Below are 20,522 nucleotides of genomic sequence, written 5' to 3'. Positions count from 1 at the left end.
AGCCTGTCCAGAGCTATGCTCAGCACAGCAGGCTCCAACAGCTATGACCACCTGCACATTAACAGCAGGAAGCCGATCAATCTGCCTTAATGCTAACAAAACTGGAGAAAAGGCCTACAGTACTTTCAGAACTAAAAAATAAATATAAATATAAATAAAAAGCCACATTTTGCTGTGGAATATCCTGAACTAGCTGAACATAGTTAAAAATCTGAAATACCCTAAACCTACTGCAGTTACAGTTACAATAAATGTATCTAGAAACCTGTTAATGTTGCTGTAGGCAGGTCATAAAGTATGTATTGACTGACTATGCTGTAGTTATCTCCATCTGCACTCCCTTCAGCATGAAAATTCTTTCACCGACCTTAAAAGTGGAAAAATAACAATAGTACAAAGCTGAAACTGAATGTGAAAAAGTTTCAGAGTAATTCTGCAAATAAGTCCAGCAGAGATTTACCAAGAACCTTTCATATTAATCTGTGAAAGCGGTATTTACAGACACCTGCTGCTCTAAGATGTTGCCTCTGGACCAACATCCGTAGCTCACTGACTAACTTACAGCAGTGTCAGAGAAGAAGAGGTGGGGGAATCAACTTTTGGAAGCTTAATTTACAATAAGCTGTGAGGTTAAGTAGCGTTTTGAGCAAACGCTGGGTCTGTGAGGCTGAATAGCAATGGGAGGCTTAAAGGCCGAAACAGGCACTTAATCAGGGCTCAGAACCCAAGGAGAGGAGGAAGAGTTGAGAGAAAGAGAGGGATGGGGGAATTAATATGTAGCGCACACATTAATTATGCAATCACACCCTTAATCTGCGCAGATCTGGACGAGCTTATGTTAACAGAAGCTCAAATTTACTGTAATGACAGCATATTTACATTGACTAAAACTACGAAATCAATATGTAAATGTAATGTTTGTTGTAGCTAACTGGAGAAGATTGGAAATGTGTGAAGTGGGAAGGATGGATGCATATGTAATAGGCCCGAGCAGACGGATGAGAGCGATGTGTGTGCATGTGTGTGAGAGAGAGGAGAGATGGAAGGGGTAGGGACATATAAATAAGGATCTAGCTAATATCACGATTATGTTTGGACACAGTCCCGAGCTGCTGCTGGCAGGCGGCTAGACTCCTAAATAGGCAGAGATAGAGGGTAAACTGAGTGGAAGTGTTACTCTGTCCTTCCAAGCAAAGAAGGAACATCTTATCAGTCATTTATGGCAGGCCGATGAGCCATTTGGTGTGTGCGTGGGTGGAGGTTCTGTTCGAGATTTACTTTGAAAAATCTATCACTCATTGTGCTCTATAGTACAAATATAGCTACTTAAAATATCAAATGCATTCAGAGGGGAAACAAACTGCCATTCATGATGAGTCATCTCCTTGTCATTTCCCATCTGTCTAAGGAAGGCCTGCTGGTTCACATATAAACAGAACAACCATGTTTCAAGTCTAACATCCCTTTGTCTGGACCGCTTTCACCACCTGTGTTTTCAAAGCGGCTGTGTTCTCGGGGAAGCAGGCCCTTCAAGCAGTGCAGGGTTGAAATGTGGATGTCGCAGTGTTTGCTTCTGCCTTCAGAGGTCCCTTTCTCACTCAACACACACACACACTCGTTGACATCTAGGTCGGCCTGGAACATCTCCGGAGGCACTTGACATGGCATAAGGGTGCCGTGAGGAAAATGTCATTTAACTTTATGGACAGCAAAAATGGAGCGTTCTGCAGGGGGAGAAGAGCAGGCTAAACAGATTGGTTTCATTCTGAGGTAAGCCCGTCGCCTAAGCTGCGAGTCCCCGCGGCACAGAGCAGACTCTAGACCTTATTAAACTAGCACTGCCAGACACAGAGACGCACACGCACGCACACATGCACACAATGTGACATGTGCCTACAAAACACCAATACCCATACACGCATACGCTGTCCCATAAACATTCACCAAAACTGCTCACTGGTATTTACCAACTACCATAACGCGTGTTTCAGCTGCTGCTTTAAATGCTTGAAAAAACACACCAACCAGCAGAATACATGCCAGCTCATCTTATGCCCCTAACAGGTACAAAGGAGGTTCTGAGGCGCACACAAGGGTCTGCTTACCTCCTCCATATTTTGCATCCACAACAAAGCAGAAAAATATGAAACCATTCAGGTTCTGCTCTATTTTGATCTGCCATTGTTTCCAAAAGGTCATTAGTGTGCTACTCGCGCAATCCTTCCCATCACTGCTTTAGCTGACCAGTTAGCTATCTCCCTGAAGTATCTGTGCGTCTGTGACTGGATAGCTGACACGCGGAGGTGAAGCGTAAGCCGACAGGCAAAGCTCAATAAAACAAGAATACATAAAAAACTCATGAATCGCTTTTTTAATTTCAAACTTCTTTCCAGAGTTCAAATTAAAATAACCTTTCCTCGGCAAACACGTGCCTGCTCAGAGCTGAAGCGGAGAATAAACAATAAAGGAAACAGGCTCCATTGAAATATTCATCAGCCCTTCATCATTTATGCAGGAGATTAGCTCCTCCTTAACACCATCTTGTATTCACATGCGGTCATCAACATGGCCACAGAAAAACTTCAGACCATTACTAACTGCACATCACTTCACTAACTAAATAACTATCTGTATGAATTGCTGCTCAGAGGAATACCTCCCGAAGCCTCGAGATTTATTTCTAATCAAACAAGACAACCAAAAGGAGTTTGCTCAGTGGGATCATAATGACAGTGCAGCACTATTTAATCAGTTGGTTTTGGTGGAGGTCTGTGTACAGCATGAGCCAAGCTCTACAAAGTAATTGCTTTGGATATTACCATTTACGGGAGACTTGAATTTTTACTATAAGCACTGAGAAATTACATTTGGCTGGATAACTGTCTTTTCAGATAAAAAAAAAAAAAAAAATACAAACTAGCAAATATAGTTCGGGAGACAGTGAGAGGTTCATTACTCTCATTCAAAATGTGTGTTTCAAGCCATTTTATTTAGATGGTAGTAGTTTCTTTTTGCTTTTTGTTTGGAAAAAATCATTAGCAGCTAGAAGAAAACTTTCACTAAGAGATGTTTTTTCCTGCTTTCATAACTATACTATTAAGTTAAGTTAAGGTTATTCATATATACCAGTCTTAAAATATTGTCAAGCAACTTTATGTCTCTGCAAGTTATACTCCTGTCATACCTGCTGTGTGTTATACTGGCTTCTCTGAAACCAACAAAAGCTAAAAATGAATATGTCTCAACAAGCAAAACAATCCTGGTAGAAAATGTATCTGAAAAATGTACTTACACTGTTTTTTTCCCCTTTTTGGCTTTGATACTGAATATCAATCATGCAAAATTACAATGTTGAATATATAAACATTTTCAGTGCATGCCATATTGCAGTCTGTAATATGGAACATAGCTACCAACCAAATTAAAAGAAGCTCAAACTTAGATAAGACAGTCTGTATGACCGCTGTTTTCTTCCTAGATGTCAAAAAGATATTACCCGAGTGCCACGAACCACCCATTTTTACACTTTGTGGTCATCCTATTACATGCACCATGTAACCTAAAGAAATTCCATAAAACTGCTCTGCCATAAAGCCGACTTTGTGATACCTAAAATGTTTCTGTTGACACCACAGCGATGGTGTTAAATAAGATGTTTTAGCACTGAGGTTTAGCTGCAGTTATCTTCTGGCTTGTATTATATTCAAAGGTTTTTCAAATATTCTCATAAATGACAAGAACCACTTGTCAGTGCATTATTAGTGCACAACACCACTTTCACTCTAAACTTCAATAACAGACACATACATACACAACAACATTATACACTCCACAAAAGGTTAAACACAATAAAAGTAGATTTTACAGCAGAGCTCTTGTACCGAATTGTGGCAGACTACAAGTGCAACTAATAAAGAGGCAACTCCGTGTGTGGATTTTTGAAGCAAACACTGTTGCCGGATGCCTGTTTGAAAATGGCTTTAGTGTGTGCAACATCCATCCAAGTTGAGACAAACAAATAGATTACTTAGAGGGAAATGAGATACATAGTTTTTTTAATGTTACTAATTAGATATTCTGCTATATTTGGATTAATTATGGTTAATTAGATAGTAATTGCATGCTGGAAGGCTACATTTTATTAGAAACTTGTAGGACAGTAGGTAAAAAACAAATAAAAGTAGATCTTTGTCCTAATGTTAACCCGTAAAGTGCTGCACTCAGTTTTGCTTATTAGAAGCGAAACTGAAATCAGGGCCATGGTTAAAGCTTCTCAAAGGCAGGGATACAATGTAATCAACAGTAAAAAATAATCATTAAGATATATATATATACACTATAAGAATTACACATTTCCTCCCATAGTGAAGTTTCAGATTTTATAAAGACACACACATCATTTTTCATGATTTTCTCATGAAAATCAACCACTTTCTCATTTTCCCTCATACATTGTAATGCTCATTTGATTCATCCTTAATTCCTCTAATTATGTTGCATGAGTAAAATGAGAAGACTGCCACTTTCATCAGTAAATCAAATGTTATAAGATATTTAAAACACAAATAACACAAGAACTGGTCATTTATGGTCATTTAATACCAAATCAGTTCATTCATAAGACATTAATACCTTGAGATGGTATGACACTAATACTTGCACTGAGATCTGTCTGCTACAACAAATCTGCAGACACTTCACATGAACTGTGTGTACTGTGTGTATATGGTGTGACCACAGTTTATTTTTACTACAAGCCAACAGCCTGTTTGGTCTCGCTACAGGGGACTGCTCCCTTCACATTCTGTGATTTGTCACCTATCCGCTCCCAGTATGCCAACACGGTCACCATACGCACGCAGGCACACGTTAATAGACAATTGCATGCGCATATACACAAGAGCCCACCCACTCCTTTCAGCCCCAACTGTCCGCCACTAAAATAGCTGACACAGAATAACGAGCTCCTGACACCCAAAATGATATCGATAACACTTGGCGGAAAGGCAACGGTGCTGCTAAAAAGACACAGCAGTCAGTGTACGAGTGAGAAGATGAGGAGAGGCAGGGAAGAGAGAGAGCAACGGAGGGTCATTAACTGCCAACACCGTATAACTACCACTTAGCCTAACTAGCATGGAAAGCAGCAAACTGCCAAATTACTTCTTCCACACGTATTCTGCTGACATGTGGATGCTTTCTCAGGGGAGAGCTACAGTACAATTTTTGTTTTTTTTTTAATCCACAGCCAAAAAAGAAAAGAAAAAAAAATTGGGGGTCAAGGTATGACACGCCAAAAAAACAAAAAACCCTCTTAATCTTCTAACAAATTGACTAATGCTCATTGCAGATACATGCCCCGTATTAGCCACAGAGCTTTTCTTTTTGATAAAATAAAAAATTTCAACAAACCTAAGATGATTTCATAGAGACACGGGAAACTCGGCTCACAAAATGTTACACTTCAAAATGTCCCAGACTACGTGACAACTTATTAGGATCCACAATTACATAATTATGCACTCAAGAAGACCTTACAGCTGCTTTTTTTATGCAATGTTAAATTGATAAATGCTGATAACGGTACTGGTACTGGATCTGAAAATACACTGCTCAACCATTCATTTCAAAAAGATTCTGAAGAACACATAAAACACTAACCACTGCTGGTAAATTTCCATTAAATAATTTCTTTCCCTTTTTGTTTTTAGCTCACAGACCATGTCTTCAGGGACATTAGCTTCAAAAAAGAAAACCAATTCCGTTATTAATCACAGAAGTGGCAATGTACATCCTCAATCATTCTGCCTGGATGTGTCTTCAAATTACATTGCACACAAAATTACACGGCACAGGGACAATGGCAGACAGCAAATACTCATACAAACAAAGAACTCAAATACTGCAACCATACAAATAGTGCAAGGTAATATTGTAAAGACATATTCCCACAAACAAAAAAATGTGTACCCTTCATATCTATCATTATCCGTCCAATCCCCTCAAAATAAAAAATAAAAATGATCTTTGTCATCCTGTGATAACCAAGTAGAATAAAGCAGATATATTATTTCTTTGGATGATGTTTACCTGATACTGATGAAAGACCAATCACATGCTCAGCTGCCACCTATGATTGTATTACTGCTATGACTTTATCCTGAGCTGCCTGACATTTCAGAGAAAAAGGCTGCTAATGCTGTCACGCATTCACTAAGACAACCCGAGAAACCTCTGGATGAAGAACACCGACTTCACAGGCTTTCCCAGAAAATCTCTATTGTTGCTGCATGTTAATGTGTGATCTTTCAAACAAGGTATAAATAATAGATATGAAGTGAGGCTGTCATATACACAACTTCTGAAGAGAAAGATGCAAAGGAAAACCTTTGGCAAGCAACAATATCATGGCGAAGACGACAAAGAAGGACGACAAAATTATTATTTGCATAACACACAAAGAGTGTGGCACCAGACGTTCCTCTCATCTTCTCAAAATGTCACAAAGGATGTGAAAAGCGAATGTGCACTGCCAGGTCAAATGTCTCCTAATAAAGCTATGAAAGCAGCATTGGCTCCCTCTCCTCTTTATAAGTGGAGATATAGCACCACCTGGTGTTTGAACTGCACTCATGCCACTACCTATAATAATTTATAGTGTATACGCAGCAGAATGACAAGAAAGGATTTATCCCCATAATAAGGATGGGAGTTAGAGAGTACCTGTTTTTGCTGGTGCTGGCAGTAGGGGCAATGTCGGGGGTCAGGACATACAGGCTGTTGTTCTTGGGCAGGTGTAAACTTCTCAGCACCGTCTGAGTACACACATATAAACATACACAACTGTAAAAAGGTTCTGTGAATGAGTTATAGCTGTAGAGACAATATAAATTAGATGGGCTCCTAAATGCAACACCTGTCTGGTAATGTAAAACAATTAACAGAAGGGGCAGACTTGTGTGATATCCCCTGTGCTTCTCATTTTTCTTAGTGCCTTAATGTGTTAATTCAATTCAATACAATCCAGCTTTATTTATACAGCACCAATTCACAACAACAGTCACCTCAAGGTGCTTTATAAAAATTAAAGCTTTTAACTCACACTATCAGACACATCTCCGCTCTTCCACCCTTTCAACTGCATTTTGGACACCGGAACACCAAGCTCTGTTTCAAGGATCTGTTTGATTTCTCCTATGGATTGGATTAGACAAAGAAAGCGGGCACAGAGGAAAATTGACCTTTTGTTTGCAAAAGTCAGTGCGAAAGCGTTAAATATGGACATGGTACATCTGTGCGAGTGTGTGGTGCTCACCAACTGTGTTGCCCTCCTCGAGCACCAGCTCTACAGAGCGTTGCCGGTACTCGACCCTGAAGTTGAGCAGCCGGGGCTGACGCTCTACGATGTGTCGGGAAGAAGGGGTGATTGGGCAAAAAGCTGAAGCTGAGGACGATGGAGGTGAAGAAGACGAAGATGAAGAAGAGGGGGGAGGAACTGCGCTTCCCGCTGCTGCGTCAGCTGCTTCCGAGAGGCTAGGAGGTCCGTACATTGTGGCCTGACTCGCCTCACTGGAAAAGTTACTACAGAAAGACGGTCAGAAAAGAAATTCAAAATAGAACTAAAATGACTTCCTCGTGGTTGTATCCTGCTTCAAATGATTCAAGTTATAGTGCAGCTCCATGTCTGTGTAAACTCATACAGCATATTTACTTTAACAGTTAGGCTGCAAAAGCAGGTATAACCAATTCAATACAAGAGATATATGGTCACAATCTCCCCTCGTGCCCCTCAGTTATGGTGCTGAATAATGACTGAAAAATTGCTTTTGGCAAACATTATGATGGTGCAAAAAAGCTGACCTTTGACTGTTTGGATATTTAATGTCATCAGTTTATCCTATTAGACATTTGTGTGAAACTTTCAGGCATAAGAGGCTTGCGTTATAGTCAAAAACTTGTTTTGTTATGTCATAAAGACCTTGACTTTTGACCACCAAATATTGATCAGGTTATGCTTCAAGTCCAAGTGAATGTTTGCTTCAATGCATCTATGTGACACAGACTGCTACCAGCACAAAGACGATAAATTTGGCAAGTGGTTTTCTCTCCTATCCTCTAAATATCTGTTTACACTATTGTGTGTTTTATCTTTGTTGCCATTTCATACGACACAATTGATAATGTCTTTTCTCATTTGACCAAGTATGTCCCTTGTTTCTTGAAATGCAGGCAGCAAATGTTCTGAAATAGCAAGTGCAAAAGCCATGCTTAAACATTTTATCAGTCTAACAACAGTGGAGAGGTCACTGGCCTGAGCTGTATGTCGTCCGTCATAAAAACCTCCACAACAAACCTGAGCAACAGGAAAAGGACTAGATCCAACCATATGTTAGAATAATCTAACTGCGCCCCTGCTCATCAATTCAGTGAGAAATAAAATTAATCCACCAATAAATGGAAAATTTGCATTTTTTTCCCCTAAAATCAGAATGTCATGTATTGAGTTACAAATACTGCACACCCAAAGACAGCTCCTCACATGTGCGCTGATAAATTAATGACTTTCATTGTTTGTGTTATTAATTAATTTTTTTTGGATAATTTTATGGATATAAACTTGTAACTTAGATGAAAATAAGATAACATTTTACGTGTAATCGATGCAGGAAATCAACTAAAACAAAGGGTTCACATAATGGCTCTTGATGTTTTATAGTGTATATGCAATCAACATCAACCTGTTGTGAAATATACCAACAAAGGAACAGAGATAATACATGTGCCATGAACTACAGAAAAATGCTGGAAAATCCAAGTCAGGACATAGTTGGAAGTTCTCCTTTCTCACCATTTCCAATACTGGAAATACTCGGTTTGACTTAGGCAATACCTGAGTAGAGCACGCAGCAAGGACACAGGACAACCACTCGTTAGCTTTGAATTTACTCTACTCATTAATTGTGCAACTGTCAAAGATCAGATATCACACCTAGACTTTGTACTGAAATGTTGGCAGATTAAATATCATATAATGGCCAATCCAACTGTGACAGGCACATTCGTAAGGCAGTGACTAGAAAAGTTTAGGGCTGCAATGCATGTGTGAAAACTGCAATAAAAAGCATATCATGTTAATAATTGAAGGTGCTAACTGTACATTTGCTCTATAATCAGAGATGGTTTACATTTGAGACAGATGATGCAAAAAAAAAAAAAAAGATTTTGCAACAAATATTAAAGAACAAATATGAGAGATCCTGCCAAGATCATCTTTTTTTTTTATTGCTGAAAGTGTCCAGGGGAAATAAGGCTGATTTCAAGAGCTGTCAAAATGAATAGAACAAAAAGATCCCTATTGAAAAAGCAGTTAAAATATCTCTTATTGTGTTCTGGGCGTAGTTTTATCCTTTACTACAAGTAGATGGCATTCTTCTCCATCTAAACCAAACTACTGAGGCCTTCACCTATGACAGGACTCACGACTTCAACAGATGACGGAGCGGAGTCTCATGAGACTTATATACTCATATTTAATGCTTGTAACAAGCTGCTTATGATTCTTAAATTGCTTAGTTATAAAGACACGATTAAAGACAGAAACGCTGTTTAGACAGCAGTGCTGGAATACCCTTCAACTGGCCCCAGATCAGGTCACGTCATCAGAGTTTGTTTACAGGACAACTCTGGCCTACTCATACCAATGCCAGCCACTGAGTGAATGTGTTGGCTGCTGATCACACTGCCAGCCAGCCTCCGTTCGTGACAGTGTGTGCCTTCAAGAAAGACTGGCAATATTCTCATGGCGCAAGAGCTGAAAACAAACTACAGCACATGCATGTGCACACGTGCGCACAAGTGACTTGCAAAATAAAACGGTTAAGGGGATGCCTCCAGTGGGAGGGTCTAGATTAACTAATTGCATTCATGGCCCAAGAGCTGACAATAGTTCACTCGTGCACATGCATGCATGTGTGCATGTTCACATACACACATGCATTGTGTGCATGTGTATGCATTAGCCCAGGGGTGGGCAATCTCAGTCCACGAGGGCCGCTGTCCCTGCAGGTTTTAGATGTGTCCTCGAACCAACACAGCTGATTTAAATGGTTAAATTAGCTCCTCAACATGTCCTTAAGTTCTCCAGAGGCCTGGTAACAAACTAATCATGTGATTCAGGTGTGTTGACCCAAGGTGAGATCTAAAACCTGCAGGGACACCGGCGCTCGTGGACTGAGATTGCCCACCCCTGCATTAGCTCATGAGTAACAACTAACTGTTGAATGAAAGTGAATGGCACAAACCCTCTTAAAAGAAACCTGTTCTAATCAGAAACTGTGTTCAACTTGATTCTTAGCAGAAAGCTTCCTTGCAGGAAGTTTTTTTATATCAATCCTCGAAGAATCATAGCAGAAGCAATACCCTGCAGCTCAGTAGCCTGTAGGTTATTATTTCCTGGATGTTGCTGCATGTGACTGTTTTTATTGAGCAACACTTCTGTATCCACTATAACCGTGATAAAGTTCACAACGCCTTGTCAACACTGAGATGAGGACTTCAAGTTCCTGCAAATACAGTCAGACTTTGGTTAAGATTTACTTATTTATTTTCTCACGTACGCAGGTGATGTACATCAGTGACACATATTTCTCTGAGAGTTTTTTGTGAATCCCCAAACTCACTTATGTGTTTTCACATCTGCCTGTGATTACGTCTAACCTTTAACTTGGTCATTACGGCTTGACAAAAATACAAAAGTGTTCTGAACTTATGCACAATGTGTGTCACCTTGCAGCATTCCCTTGGAATTAAAAGGTGAGATGGTATCTTTTCTCTTATTTAGAGTAGATTTGTGAGAATGTGGTTATTACCTTTGTAAGATCCCGTTCTCCTGTGGTATGACCCCATTGATGGCTGCCTGTAATAAACGCAGAAGTCAAAATTGTCGTTGTTGTCCTTTTGCTTTCAAACACCAAATAACACCATGACAAAACATGCAACCAACGTAAACTGAACTAATTTCAAAGAGGCTGGCAGATGCAGCATGGATCTCCAAACAGGTTTTGACAATGGCTAAGAGAATTACAATTACTGTAATAAACTACTTTACATATACATATATATATATATATATATATATATATGTGAAAAATTAAATATCTTTCAATAAAATGTACACATGACTGACTTGCAAACTCTTTCAGGCTGACAGGGAGAGTCTGACCTGTGCGTTCTGAAAATTTACAAATTCTTTTATTTAAAAGAAGAAAAAACACCTAAGGAGGGCGAAAGATCAGAACAAAGGGAAATGAAAGGACAAATATAGCCACTGTCTGCTTTGCAGTTTGCTTTTGTCTGAATCGGCAATTGTTTGGATTCCTCTCGAACAGTCACTATTCTACACTGCCAAACAGGCAAAGTAAAGCTGGTAAGCGCTGTTATAACCATATCCACTATTCATTGTTTGTATGAAAAGCAATACTAGAATTTTCTTGCAAAGAAAAGGTATAAGGAACTGTGAAATAATGGCAAAAAGACACCCAGCCCCATCATCAAACATGCTATAGTTGGGCTTCATTGGAGTATACAGTCATTATCTTTAGGTCTTACAACTGTCTCTGTCGTTTATCAAATGCCACACATTACTGGCTGGTGAACTGCCAGAAACTCAGTGGGCGGTTATCACGAGCAAACACAACCTCAGCACTTATAAACATGACTCTTTGTCTCTTAACTGAAGCTTCCACCGGCTTCGGTTTCAACTTAAAGTCACAACTTTGTTTCTCTTTTCTGAGCTATTAATTTGTTTCTGTCACATTTTAAAATGTTACAGTGGGAAGAAGCTCAAATAAATAATAAAATTAATCATTGATAGTTAAGTGTCAGATCCTGGCATTGTGCATGTGACCTCATAGTCACGTAGTCTCGGCTTGCTGGGACACTACAATATAACAGAGCTGGAGTTAGCTTTAGGTGCGTTGATAAGTCAAAAAAAAGAAGACTTCTAAAAGCAACAGTGCATTCTTACTTAACACAAACATGCTCAGGCTATAAAAAGTTTAGAAGCATATTAATGATCCATTTATTTTATCTTTCCTAACACTAAAAACAGCTGCAAATGGGTCACCCTTCCTAAAAAATAAAAATCACGTCTGCTTTTATTACTGTAAATTTAAAAATAAAATAAAATGGACAGTAAGCACACAAGAGCAATGGCAATATTTCACACCACAAACCCCAACTTACTGGCAGATTCAGTACTGAGGTATTGGGGTGAAACTCCACACTCACACTTAGCAAACAAATTTGTTTTTACAAAAACAACACCTACTGCAGAAGAACTGCGAGCCATCAGATTTACAGCTGCAGTGAGTCCAGCCCCCACTGTCTATCTCGCTGCCTGCTTTGAGCTCCTGCCAGCATCTATCTAAATATAGACTGACCTCTTCCAATATGCACTTCATGCTGAGAGGTGCATCATGAATTAATACAAACCTGACGGGATTACATGAGGAAATCATTTGCCCATTACACGGTGTGCGCTACTGGATGTTAGCTGCCCTCTTGAACCTGCCCTGTAGACAGACTAAGTCCGCGTGTCCAAGAGTAAAGCCCAATAGAGCCTGCAGATAATGAACTTACCACTAAATCCCAGTTATTAAGCTCTAACAGAGTGATTGCCTCTGCAATGTTGTCAATTCCAGTGCAAGCCTGTGAGGGGAAAGCAAAACAAAAAATGAATTCAGCAGATTAATGCATCGTATGAGATCAAATTCTAAATGTGAAAAGAACAATAACAGTTACAGTTTAACTACTACTCTATTACCCATAAAAGCAGCATGAAATGGTAACAGTCTTAAGAAGGATTATGGACATTCAGTGATGTCTTGATCAAAACAAGGTTGCCACTTCCTCAGAATCTTAGTACATATTCAGCATGACAACAAACTTGGGCTTTGATGTCAGTACCATTGAAATAAATTAGTATGTGTAGTTTAAATGTAAAACATTAATAAATAAATAAAAACAGACCCAGATAGTAAAACAGTAAAACTTGTACTGAGCATTTTGGTTCTGTTGTGTTCAACTAGTCTTTAAACCAGCATGACATTTCAACCTATTAGACGTGTGTAAGAAATGTCTATTTTCTTTATAATAGGAGCAGTTAATACTTGGAAAAAAATATTTATGCCAACATTAAGCAACATTTTATGCCTATTTAAAACGACCCTCTATAGACTTCATGAAGTTTTTACTTGATGATGAAGAGCTCTTCAAGTATCTACAAAAAAGCAAAGTAACACTGACATGTTCCTGCTGTCTGCTGATACCAGGAAAATTTTGTGTTAACAGGAAGAAATTAATTCAGAACAAAATGTGATGCGGTGTTGAAACCAACAGCCAAGTACTACATATCAAGAATAAAATCCAAAGCAAACTAGTTGTGTGTGTATAAAGTATATTATCATGCTTGCTAGACATAACCTGGACTTTAGCCCAGCCTTTGATACCACTGATCTAGATTCACAAGTCAAAGCCCTGTCTTGGATTAGTTTACTTCATATCTTGCTGATAGAATGCTTTTGGTTTCAGTGGGCAAGATGTTTGGTCAGATCTGCTCTCATCATCCAGCGTCGTACAAGGATCTGGGTTAAGTCCTCTGGTACTTTCATTGTATAGTCTCCCTCTCTTTTAAACCTTGTGAACTGGATCTGGTTGAATAATTTTTTACAGTTAAATGCAGACAAAGACGGCCCATCTAATTATTGCTCCTCAGAGCATTACTGCCAAATCAGACAGCAACTGGGGTCCCTTTTATCCAATCTAAAACCTGACATGCTAAATCATGGGATAATTTGTTTTTCAGTCTTTGACATTTAATGCTCACATTAAGTCTCTGATATGCTGGTGTTTTGTTTTGTTTTGATTTTTTTTCATTTGAGAAATATTACTAAACTCTAGAAGTCAATTGGTGATGCTTGTTTAAGACTTTGTCTCCTCTTGCTTGGATTGCTTTTATTCTCATTCTTTTAAGTCCTTACATTTCACCCCACTTTTAAGGGTTTTGCATTGCCTTCCTATCAGGTTTAGATTTCGGTTTCAAATCTTGGTTCTTACTTTTATGGCCCACTGCACCCCTCAGTTCCTCAGTTTGGGACCTTCTTGTGATTCTGCGTACCCATTTGAAAACAAAAGGGAATTCTGCCTCCACACCTTAGCTCCAAAATATGGAAGAGGTTACCACTGGCAGGGCAGTGTTGTGATTTTGTGTTGTTTTGCTTGGTTAATGTGTGTCAACTTTGCGAATAGTGTGGGCTAGTTTTTATCCATTCACCTTTTTAAAGCACTTTTTGACAGTCCTTTGTCTCGAAAAGCGCTATAAAAATAAAATTCACTTACTTCCCTAACAGTACACTAAAGTAAACTTGCAAACAAAACTACAGTAACAAGCTCTTCACCGGGGAGCATGCGTACAGTTAACTAAACACAAACAGAAGATGACGATTATATGCTGTTCTAGTAAAGACTATCAGATAAACAGGATCATAAATTACTGCCAGTTTGCAAATGTTTATCGCCATTATCCCAATGTTCACGGCAAACTGGGGTTAAAATTTAGTCTTTATGGATGACAGTTTCTGATACGGATTTGAAACGCTGGCAAAACAATGTGTAAACAAGCTGACAGCAGCGGTTAGCCCCGAAAATGCCCTCTCACTAGTAGTTGGATCGTTATCCTTCAAGTATGTAAACGATTCAAAAGATTAGATGACTGGTGTCATCTGTCTGGGTTATCTTTTCTGTTATGTAGTTATTGGTCACACAGATAACAGGCTTCTTCATAATCAGGTAGCAAGCTGTCAGTGTGTTAGCACAGCGTGCTAAACCACAGAAACACCAGCTCAGGTCTGCTGTTTACCACGCCAGTCCGAGGCGTTTCAACAACAACAGGCACATTATTGCCCACCTCGTACAATATGAGGGGCTAAGAAAAAATGACACTCACCTGAAAATCGGCCAGAATCATTTCTCTATCCATGTTGCTATCGCCGCTTTCGGAGGCCATGGCAATGACTGGCTAAAAGCAGTTCTTGTTCCACTGGCTCTCGCTGCTTTCTGTACTCACACAGGGACGCTGAGTGCTGGTAAAACTGTTTGCTTAGGCGTGGCGGCGAGTGAGCGAGCTGTCAAATTGGGAAATGTTGAAGTTTCTTTGATTTTTAACTGCTTCAAATAGACAAAATGCTGTAAAGTAACGTTACAGTGTTCAGCTATCTCATATCATTATTGTCAGCTTTACGGCTGACGTAAACCGGAGATTTTGTCGCAGATCGTCGTAAAAAAAAAAAAAACCTACAGGCGATAAAGGGAGATTAACTTTCCTGTAGCTGCATGAAATCAGCGCTTCTCTTCTTAATGACTGTACCAGTATAAATATGTTTACTATGCACATGTTTGCAGACTGGAGTCATACATATTTAATATTCTATTAGCCAGGGCTTCCACAAGCCTAAGCTTTAGGATTTACACGACATCAGAAATGATATGAGTTTGTCCAAGTGTTATTACAGAGTTGTAAGGTCATTTAGATTTTATAGACCAGTCTTGTAAATGTGACATAGGTGAAGAGTTCACACAGCCAGCCCATGCAGTAGCAGGCTCCTCCTTCAGGTCAGCAACTCCGCCTGCTGTCTGGTTCATGATGCTTTTTGAAACAGATTAAAGCAAGCCACCGATGTGAGGCTCTTTCATGAGCAAACCTTCTCTCTTTAGGATTTCGCCACAGCGGATTACCTCACCCTATCCCTAGCATCCTCTGTCACAGCAGTCCTCCGCATGGCCTCCTTCACTGCATCCATGAATCTTCTACTGCAATCCCAGGTTTCCCTCTTTACCTCCTGCCTGGTACCCTCATACTGTCACCTCCAGCTCCGCCTCCTGTCTTTCTGTTAGTGACACGGTCTCCAAACCAAACATCATAGCAGGTCTTGTGAGACTTCCTTTTCTCTCTTGCTGCTATCCTCGTCTACGCCCACTCCACCCTATCTGCAAGCTCTTCTGCACTAGAGATGTGGGTAGTTTCACAAACAAGTAGAGATCCTAACTTTTATTAAAATAAATATTTTAAATATATTTTCATATCAGTGGTATTTTTTTTTCTCTCTTTCCGCATGCACAGTTTCAAAGGCAAGTTTGGTCATCTATACGAGTAATATATTTCTTGGACACTAGAGGGGACCCATGCATCAATTATCCTACTGAAATAATATGGCCTCTAACACAGTCCTCAGTCCTTGTTGTCCCCGTTGTAGTACGTAACCAGTGGAAAACTTGGTGGCTAACACACAAGACGTTTCTCCAGATGTCTAACAGAAGCATTGTGAGGCATCGAGGGCTTTTAATTTAAAATTAAAATTTAAAAGTTATTATTATTATTATGTAACATTTTATTTTAGGCGTTGTTTAAACCACTCTAGGTCACATTAAACGGAAGACTTTAAAAATACATATAAGAATAACCAAGAAAGTATCCATGACATCAGTAAAAGAAGTAAGAAGAAGCCTTTCTCTGGTCACAAAGAAAAGGAGCATTTATGGTGGCAGAAGCACGACTGAAATTTCACCGGCTAAAAAGAGGCCTGTGGATGAGCCTGGCCAGAAAGTGAGGGAGTGGTTTAAAAACGCTCGGCTGTGTACGTTTTGGATTGGTTAGAGGGTTGTGAAGAGGGCGGATGTGAAATGAAACCCAGTCAATCTCTCGTCTTTTTCTGCTGTCCTCTCTTTCTTATGTTTTCCCCATCTCTCAGTGTTGCACATAAACACATTTATCTCTCTCCCTGAGAAATACAGTAACTGCATTACAGAGACACTTTGTGAGCAAATGCACAGAAACAGTTTGTGTGTTCGGTGATATCTCGAGCTGTTTGAAAGGTGCATTTTAAAAGAAAGTTGCACTCTAAAGTTTTGTAGCGTCCCTCCGACAGAAGACAGAGACGATCGGTATTTTGTTTACCGGCTGTTTATTAAGAACAGTAACAGGCTACTGTGGGCCGTAGGCAACGCCAAAGCAACAGGCGTTGGCTAAGCTTGGCTGTTTCTCAATAATGCATACTTGGTATTTAGAAATCTCCCTGCACTCTTTGATCGATTCTCAGAAGAGTTCCTTGGCCTCATTCCACCACCAGGACAACATCTGGAGAGGCCTTTCTTACAGTTGACACCACATTAGTTAATTATTGTTTTCAAGAAGTAGTTCAACAAATGGGACTGAAATCCTCACAGTATCCAGTGCAATCTGTCCTCCCAGCCATGCTGTAAGGTAATGATCTCAATCTCAGGCAGTAGTTGATAGTGTTTTCCCACGCTTCTTAATCAGCCACTGCAGCAGATAAGGAGAAAGCACGACTTCTCGTGTTCCTTCTTCCTGATGTTGCTGTCATTCAGAACCACTACCTCTATCACTACAGCTGTCTTCTTCTTTTTGTCTACCACTATGTCCCGTTGATCAGGGGCATCTTTACACAGCCTGCACCTGGGGTCTTGCCTGGTGTGATAGACCCCAGCCTCCATGGATCTTGTGCTCAGAGCTTGTTCCTGTACTGCCATGATTAGTGCCTCTGTGCTATCTTTCAGTCCAGCTTTGTCCAGCCACTGATAGGATTTCTGGATGTCAGCCACCTCCTCTATCTGCCGGTGGTACATACCATACAGGGGCCTGTCCTTCCATGATGGTTCCTCCTCCTCCTCTTCCTCTTCTTTCTTGGGTTTCTGCTGCCTGAGGTATTCACTGAGCACGTGGTCTGTTGGGGCCATCTTCCTGATGTATTCGTGGATGTTCGTTGTTTCATCCTGGACTGTGGTGCTGACATTCAATAGTCCTGGCCTCCTTCCTTCAGCTTAGCATACAGCCTCAAGGTGCTGGACTTGGGGTGAAACCCTCCATGCAAGGAGCTTCCTTGTCGGTCAGGTGGGTAGCCAAGTAGGAGGGCCACTGCGGTGAGCACGGAAGCATAGGGCGCGAGCCCAGGTGGAGTCGCCACGGGTGCAGATCTTGGTGGCAGTAGCAAATATTCAAATGAGAACTTTGAAGGCCGAAGTGGAGAAGGGTTCCATGTGAACAGCAGTTGAACATGGGTCAGTCGGTCCTAAGGGATGGGTGAACGCCGTTCACAAGCGCGGGGCGATGTCCTACACGCCCCCGGCCTTATCGAAAGGGAGTCGGGTTCAAATCCCCGAACCTGGAGGTGTGGAGATAGGCGCTGAGAGGTGCCCAGTGTGGTAACGCAAAAAAACCCAGAGAAGCTGGCAGGGGCCCCGGGGAGAGTTCTCTTTTCTTTGTGAAGGGCAGGGCGCTCTGGAATGGGTTTGCCCTGAGATAGGGCCCCGTGCCCTGGAAAGCGTTGTGGTTCCGGCGGCTTCCGGTGAGCTCTCACTGGCCCTTGAAAATCCAGGGGAAGAAGACAAGGAACCAGCCAAGGTGTACCCTCAGTGGCAGGGGAGCAATATGAGAACAGCACCACCAAGGCTGGAGACAGAGCAATACTGGAAGAGCATATGGGAGAAGGATGCAACCCATAACAGCAATGCTCAGTGGCTAGTGGATCTAAGAGCAGACCACAGCAACCTCCCTGAACAGGGTCCTGTTAATTTGGGTTTCACCCAGGACTGTATAGGCGTTGGTTGAATAGCAGTGGTGTTCACCATGGGGTGTCGGTCAGAACACACATGTAACCCAGTTCCTAAAATCTTCTCAAACAAAAGAGAAGAAAAAGTAAAACCTTTAATGTTCATTGTTCTTACTTGTCCCTGTTAATGAAAGTGGAGCTAGATCAATATATTTATTTAAACATAAAAGGGACACAGATTTATATATGATATGCTCTGGTCAAACAAGGGTTAAGTTTTCTCAGAGGGTTGATGAGCTCTGATGAGAGCCTATTATTTTACTCCACTCCTCGCATGTCAGCCAATCAGTGAAGCTCTATGCAGCTCTTGTCCCTCCTTAGTGCCAGCTCCCAAGTTTGCAGTCTCTTGCTTCTACAGCCGAACAGAGCAGGCGGACTAAAACTTTGTTATCGGTAAGCTGGAGAAATTAACATCTAACGAGTTAAAAAATACCATCTAAACTGATATTTTTCACAAAATATGGTTTTGCACTTGTTGTCGTAGAGGGCAGAGCGAAACCGGAAGGTTTACTGAGCTGTGGCTTCACGTAAACGCTGAGCATACACTCGACGGCGGTAAGCTAAATGTGGCTAATCAGACACGTGATGTGTGGAGTGTGGGTACAGTTGTTGGATGTCTCTGAAACGCACTGCTGTTATGTTAGTTAGATCGTTAACTAAGTAATTTAACATGTGAAACGCTGTAAATGGTTAAAGCAGCTAAAAAATAACTTTATGAGAGATAATTGTAAGCAGACTTTATCCTGCTTCCTGTTTAATTTTGATGTCAATCAGTTGTTTTACAATACTCAGTATTGAATACTTGGAGGTAATTTTTAGTGTATTTCCACTTGTACTAGTAGGCCTATGGTACAAGCGGGATTAAGCACGTCTATTTTAATACTCCTATTTGTGGACTGAGTCTTGTGTTTACATGTTATTGAACCTGATTGTTTGCACTTTGTTCAATTTCTGATAAGCATTTGCATATTATTCTATTTCTTAAAAGGGGTAATATACTTATTTATTTGTGATTAGATATATATGTACAGTGAGTTTATTCTGATGAATGTAATTAATGTTTACAATGAAAGTGAATTATATGGTGACTGTAATTCCTGAATGTTTGAAACCTTGTAGATAATCTTTAATGTTACTGCAGGTTACAAGCAAGTATTGAACCTTGATACTGTGAAATTTTGGATATTGATACTTTGAAACTTGATATTTTAATGTTGTACAACATGACTGAACTGATGATGATTGAATTGATGATAGCTGATCTGAATAGTAGTTACTGCACTGTGACACTACTTTAGTTTAATTTGTGAGAGTTATTCCTAAATTGTTCGTGACATATATTTGACCATTGTTTATAGGTCAGGTTTTTATATGGGACGAATCCAAAGACCAGGTCAGTGATTCCAGAACCCAGAGTGTTCCAGTGTTCACTGGATGGCGAGCCAACCCAAGATCCTAGGAGGCGATATACATACACACGCACACTCATTTGCACATTGATGGACTACAATCTTCTACTGTACAAGTAGTACGGTAGGATAGACAATCACACACACTCTTACCATTGGACAGACTCTATTGCAATACACCCGTTTGTCATGGGCCCCACCGGTACCATTTGGACTTAAAAAAGACTAATACTTTTACTTGTGCACAATTTTATTTTATTCTATTTTTTTTTGCTACTTTGGGGGAGAATTTTATACTTGAAGTTTTGTTAAACCTGTTGTAATACTGTGTTGATAACAAAATCCTTTTAAAAGGCTTAAAATCACTAAAGCACTTTTAAGCCACACAACTGTGTTTATCTGGTTTTTCTGCCATTCATGTACCAGAGCT

At 40.2% G+C, this 20,522-nt stretch overlaps 1 protein-coding gene and 1 long non-coding RNA gene across 3 annotated transcripts in view; one reads left to right on the top strand and one right to left on the bottom strand.

Annotated features, from left to right (window-relative positions):
- The window catches only part of faf1 (Fas (TNFRSF6) associated factor 1), a 60,327-nt gene extending 44,383 nt beyond the window's left edge, over nucleotides 1-15,944 (bottom strand). Inside the window, exons 1-7 of one of the 2 annotated variants that reach the window (XM_019351387.2) lie at nucleotides 15,798-15,944; nucleotides 15,005-15,182; nucleotides 12,640-12,708; nucleotides 10,869-10,915; nucleotides 7,316-7,581; nucleotides 7,103-7,194; nucleotides 6,724-6,815 (exon numbers count right to left, since the gene is read on the bottom strand). In XM_019351387.2, the coding sequence (XP_019206932.1) occupies nucleotides 6,724-6,815; nucleotides 7,103-7,194; nucleotides 7,316-7,581; nucleotides 10,869-10,915; nucleotides 12,640-12,708; nucleotides 15,005-15,064 (626 nt within the window). In that variant the 5' untranslated portion in view covers nucleotides 15,065-15,182; nucleotides 15,798-15,944. Of the gene's footprint in view, nucleotides 1-6,723; nucleotides 6,816-7,102; nucleotides 7,195-7,315; nucleotides 7,582-10,868; nucleotides 10,916-12,639; nucleotides 12,709-15,004; nucleotides 15,183-15,792 lie in introns of both variants that reach the window. The other variant, XM_025903009.1, reaches the window with a different exon arrangement.
- Nucleotides 15,945-18,745: 2,801 nt separating this feature from the next.
- On the top strand, nucleotides 18,746-20,229 carry LOC100710294 (uncharacterized). Its single transcript, XR_002058218.2, has 2 exons — nucleotides 18,746-19,076; nucleotides 19,168-20,229. It is a non-coding gene; the product is annotated as an uncharacterized LOC100710294 (long non-coding RNA).
- Nucleotides 20,230-20,522: the final 293 nt, after the last annotated feature.

The sequence above is a fragment of the Oreochromis niloticus genome, linkage group LG23, assembly GCF_001858045.2.
Source record: "Oreochromis niloticus isolate F11D_XX linkage group LG23, O_niloticus_UMD_NMBU, whole genome shotgun sequence".
NCBI classification, from domain to species: domain Eukaryota; kingdom Metazoa; phylum Chordata; class Actinopteri; order Cichliformes; family Cichlidae; genus Oreochromis; species Oreochromis niloticus.
Note: the sequence above shows the minus strand (reverse complement) of the source record. Positions and strands in the feature narration are given on the sequence as shown.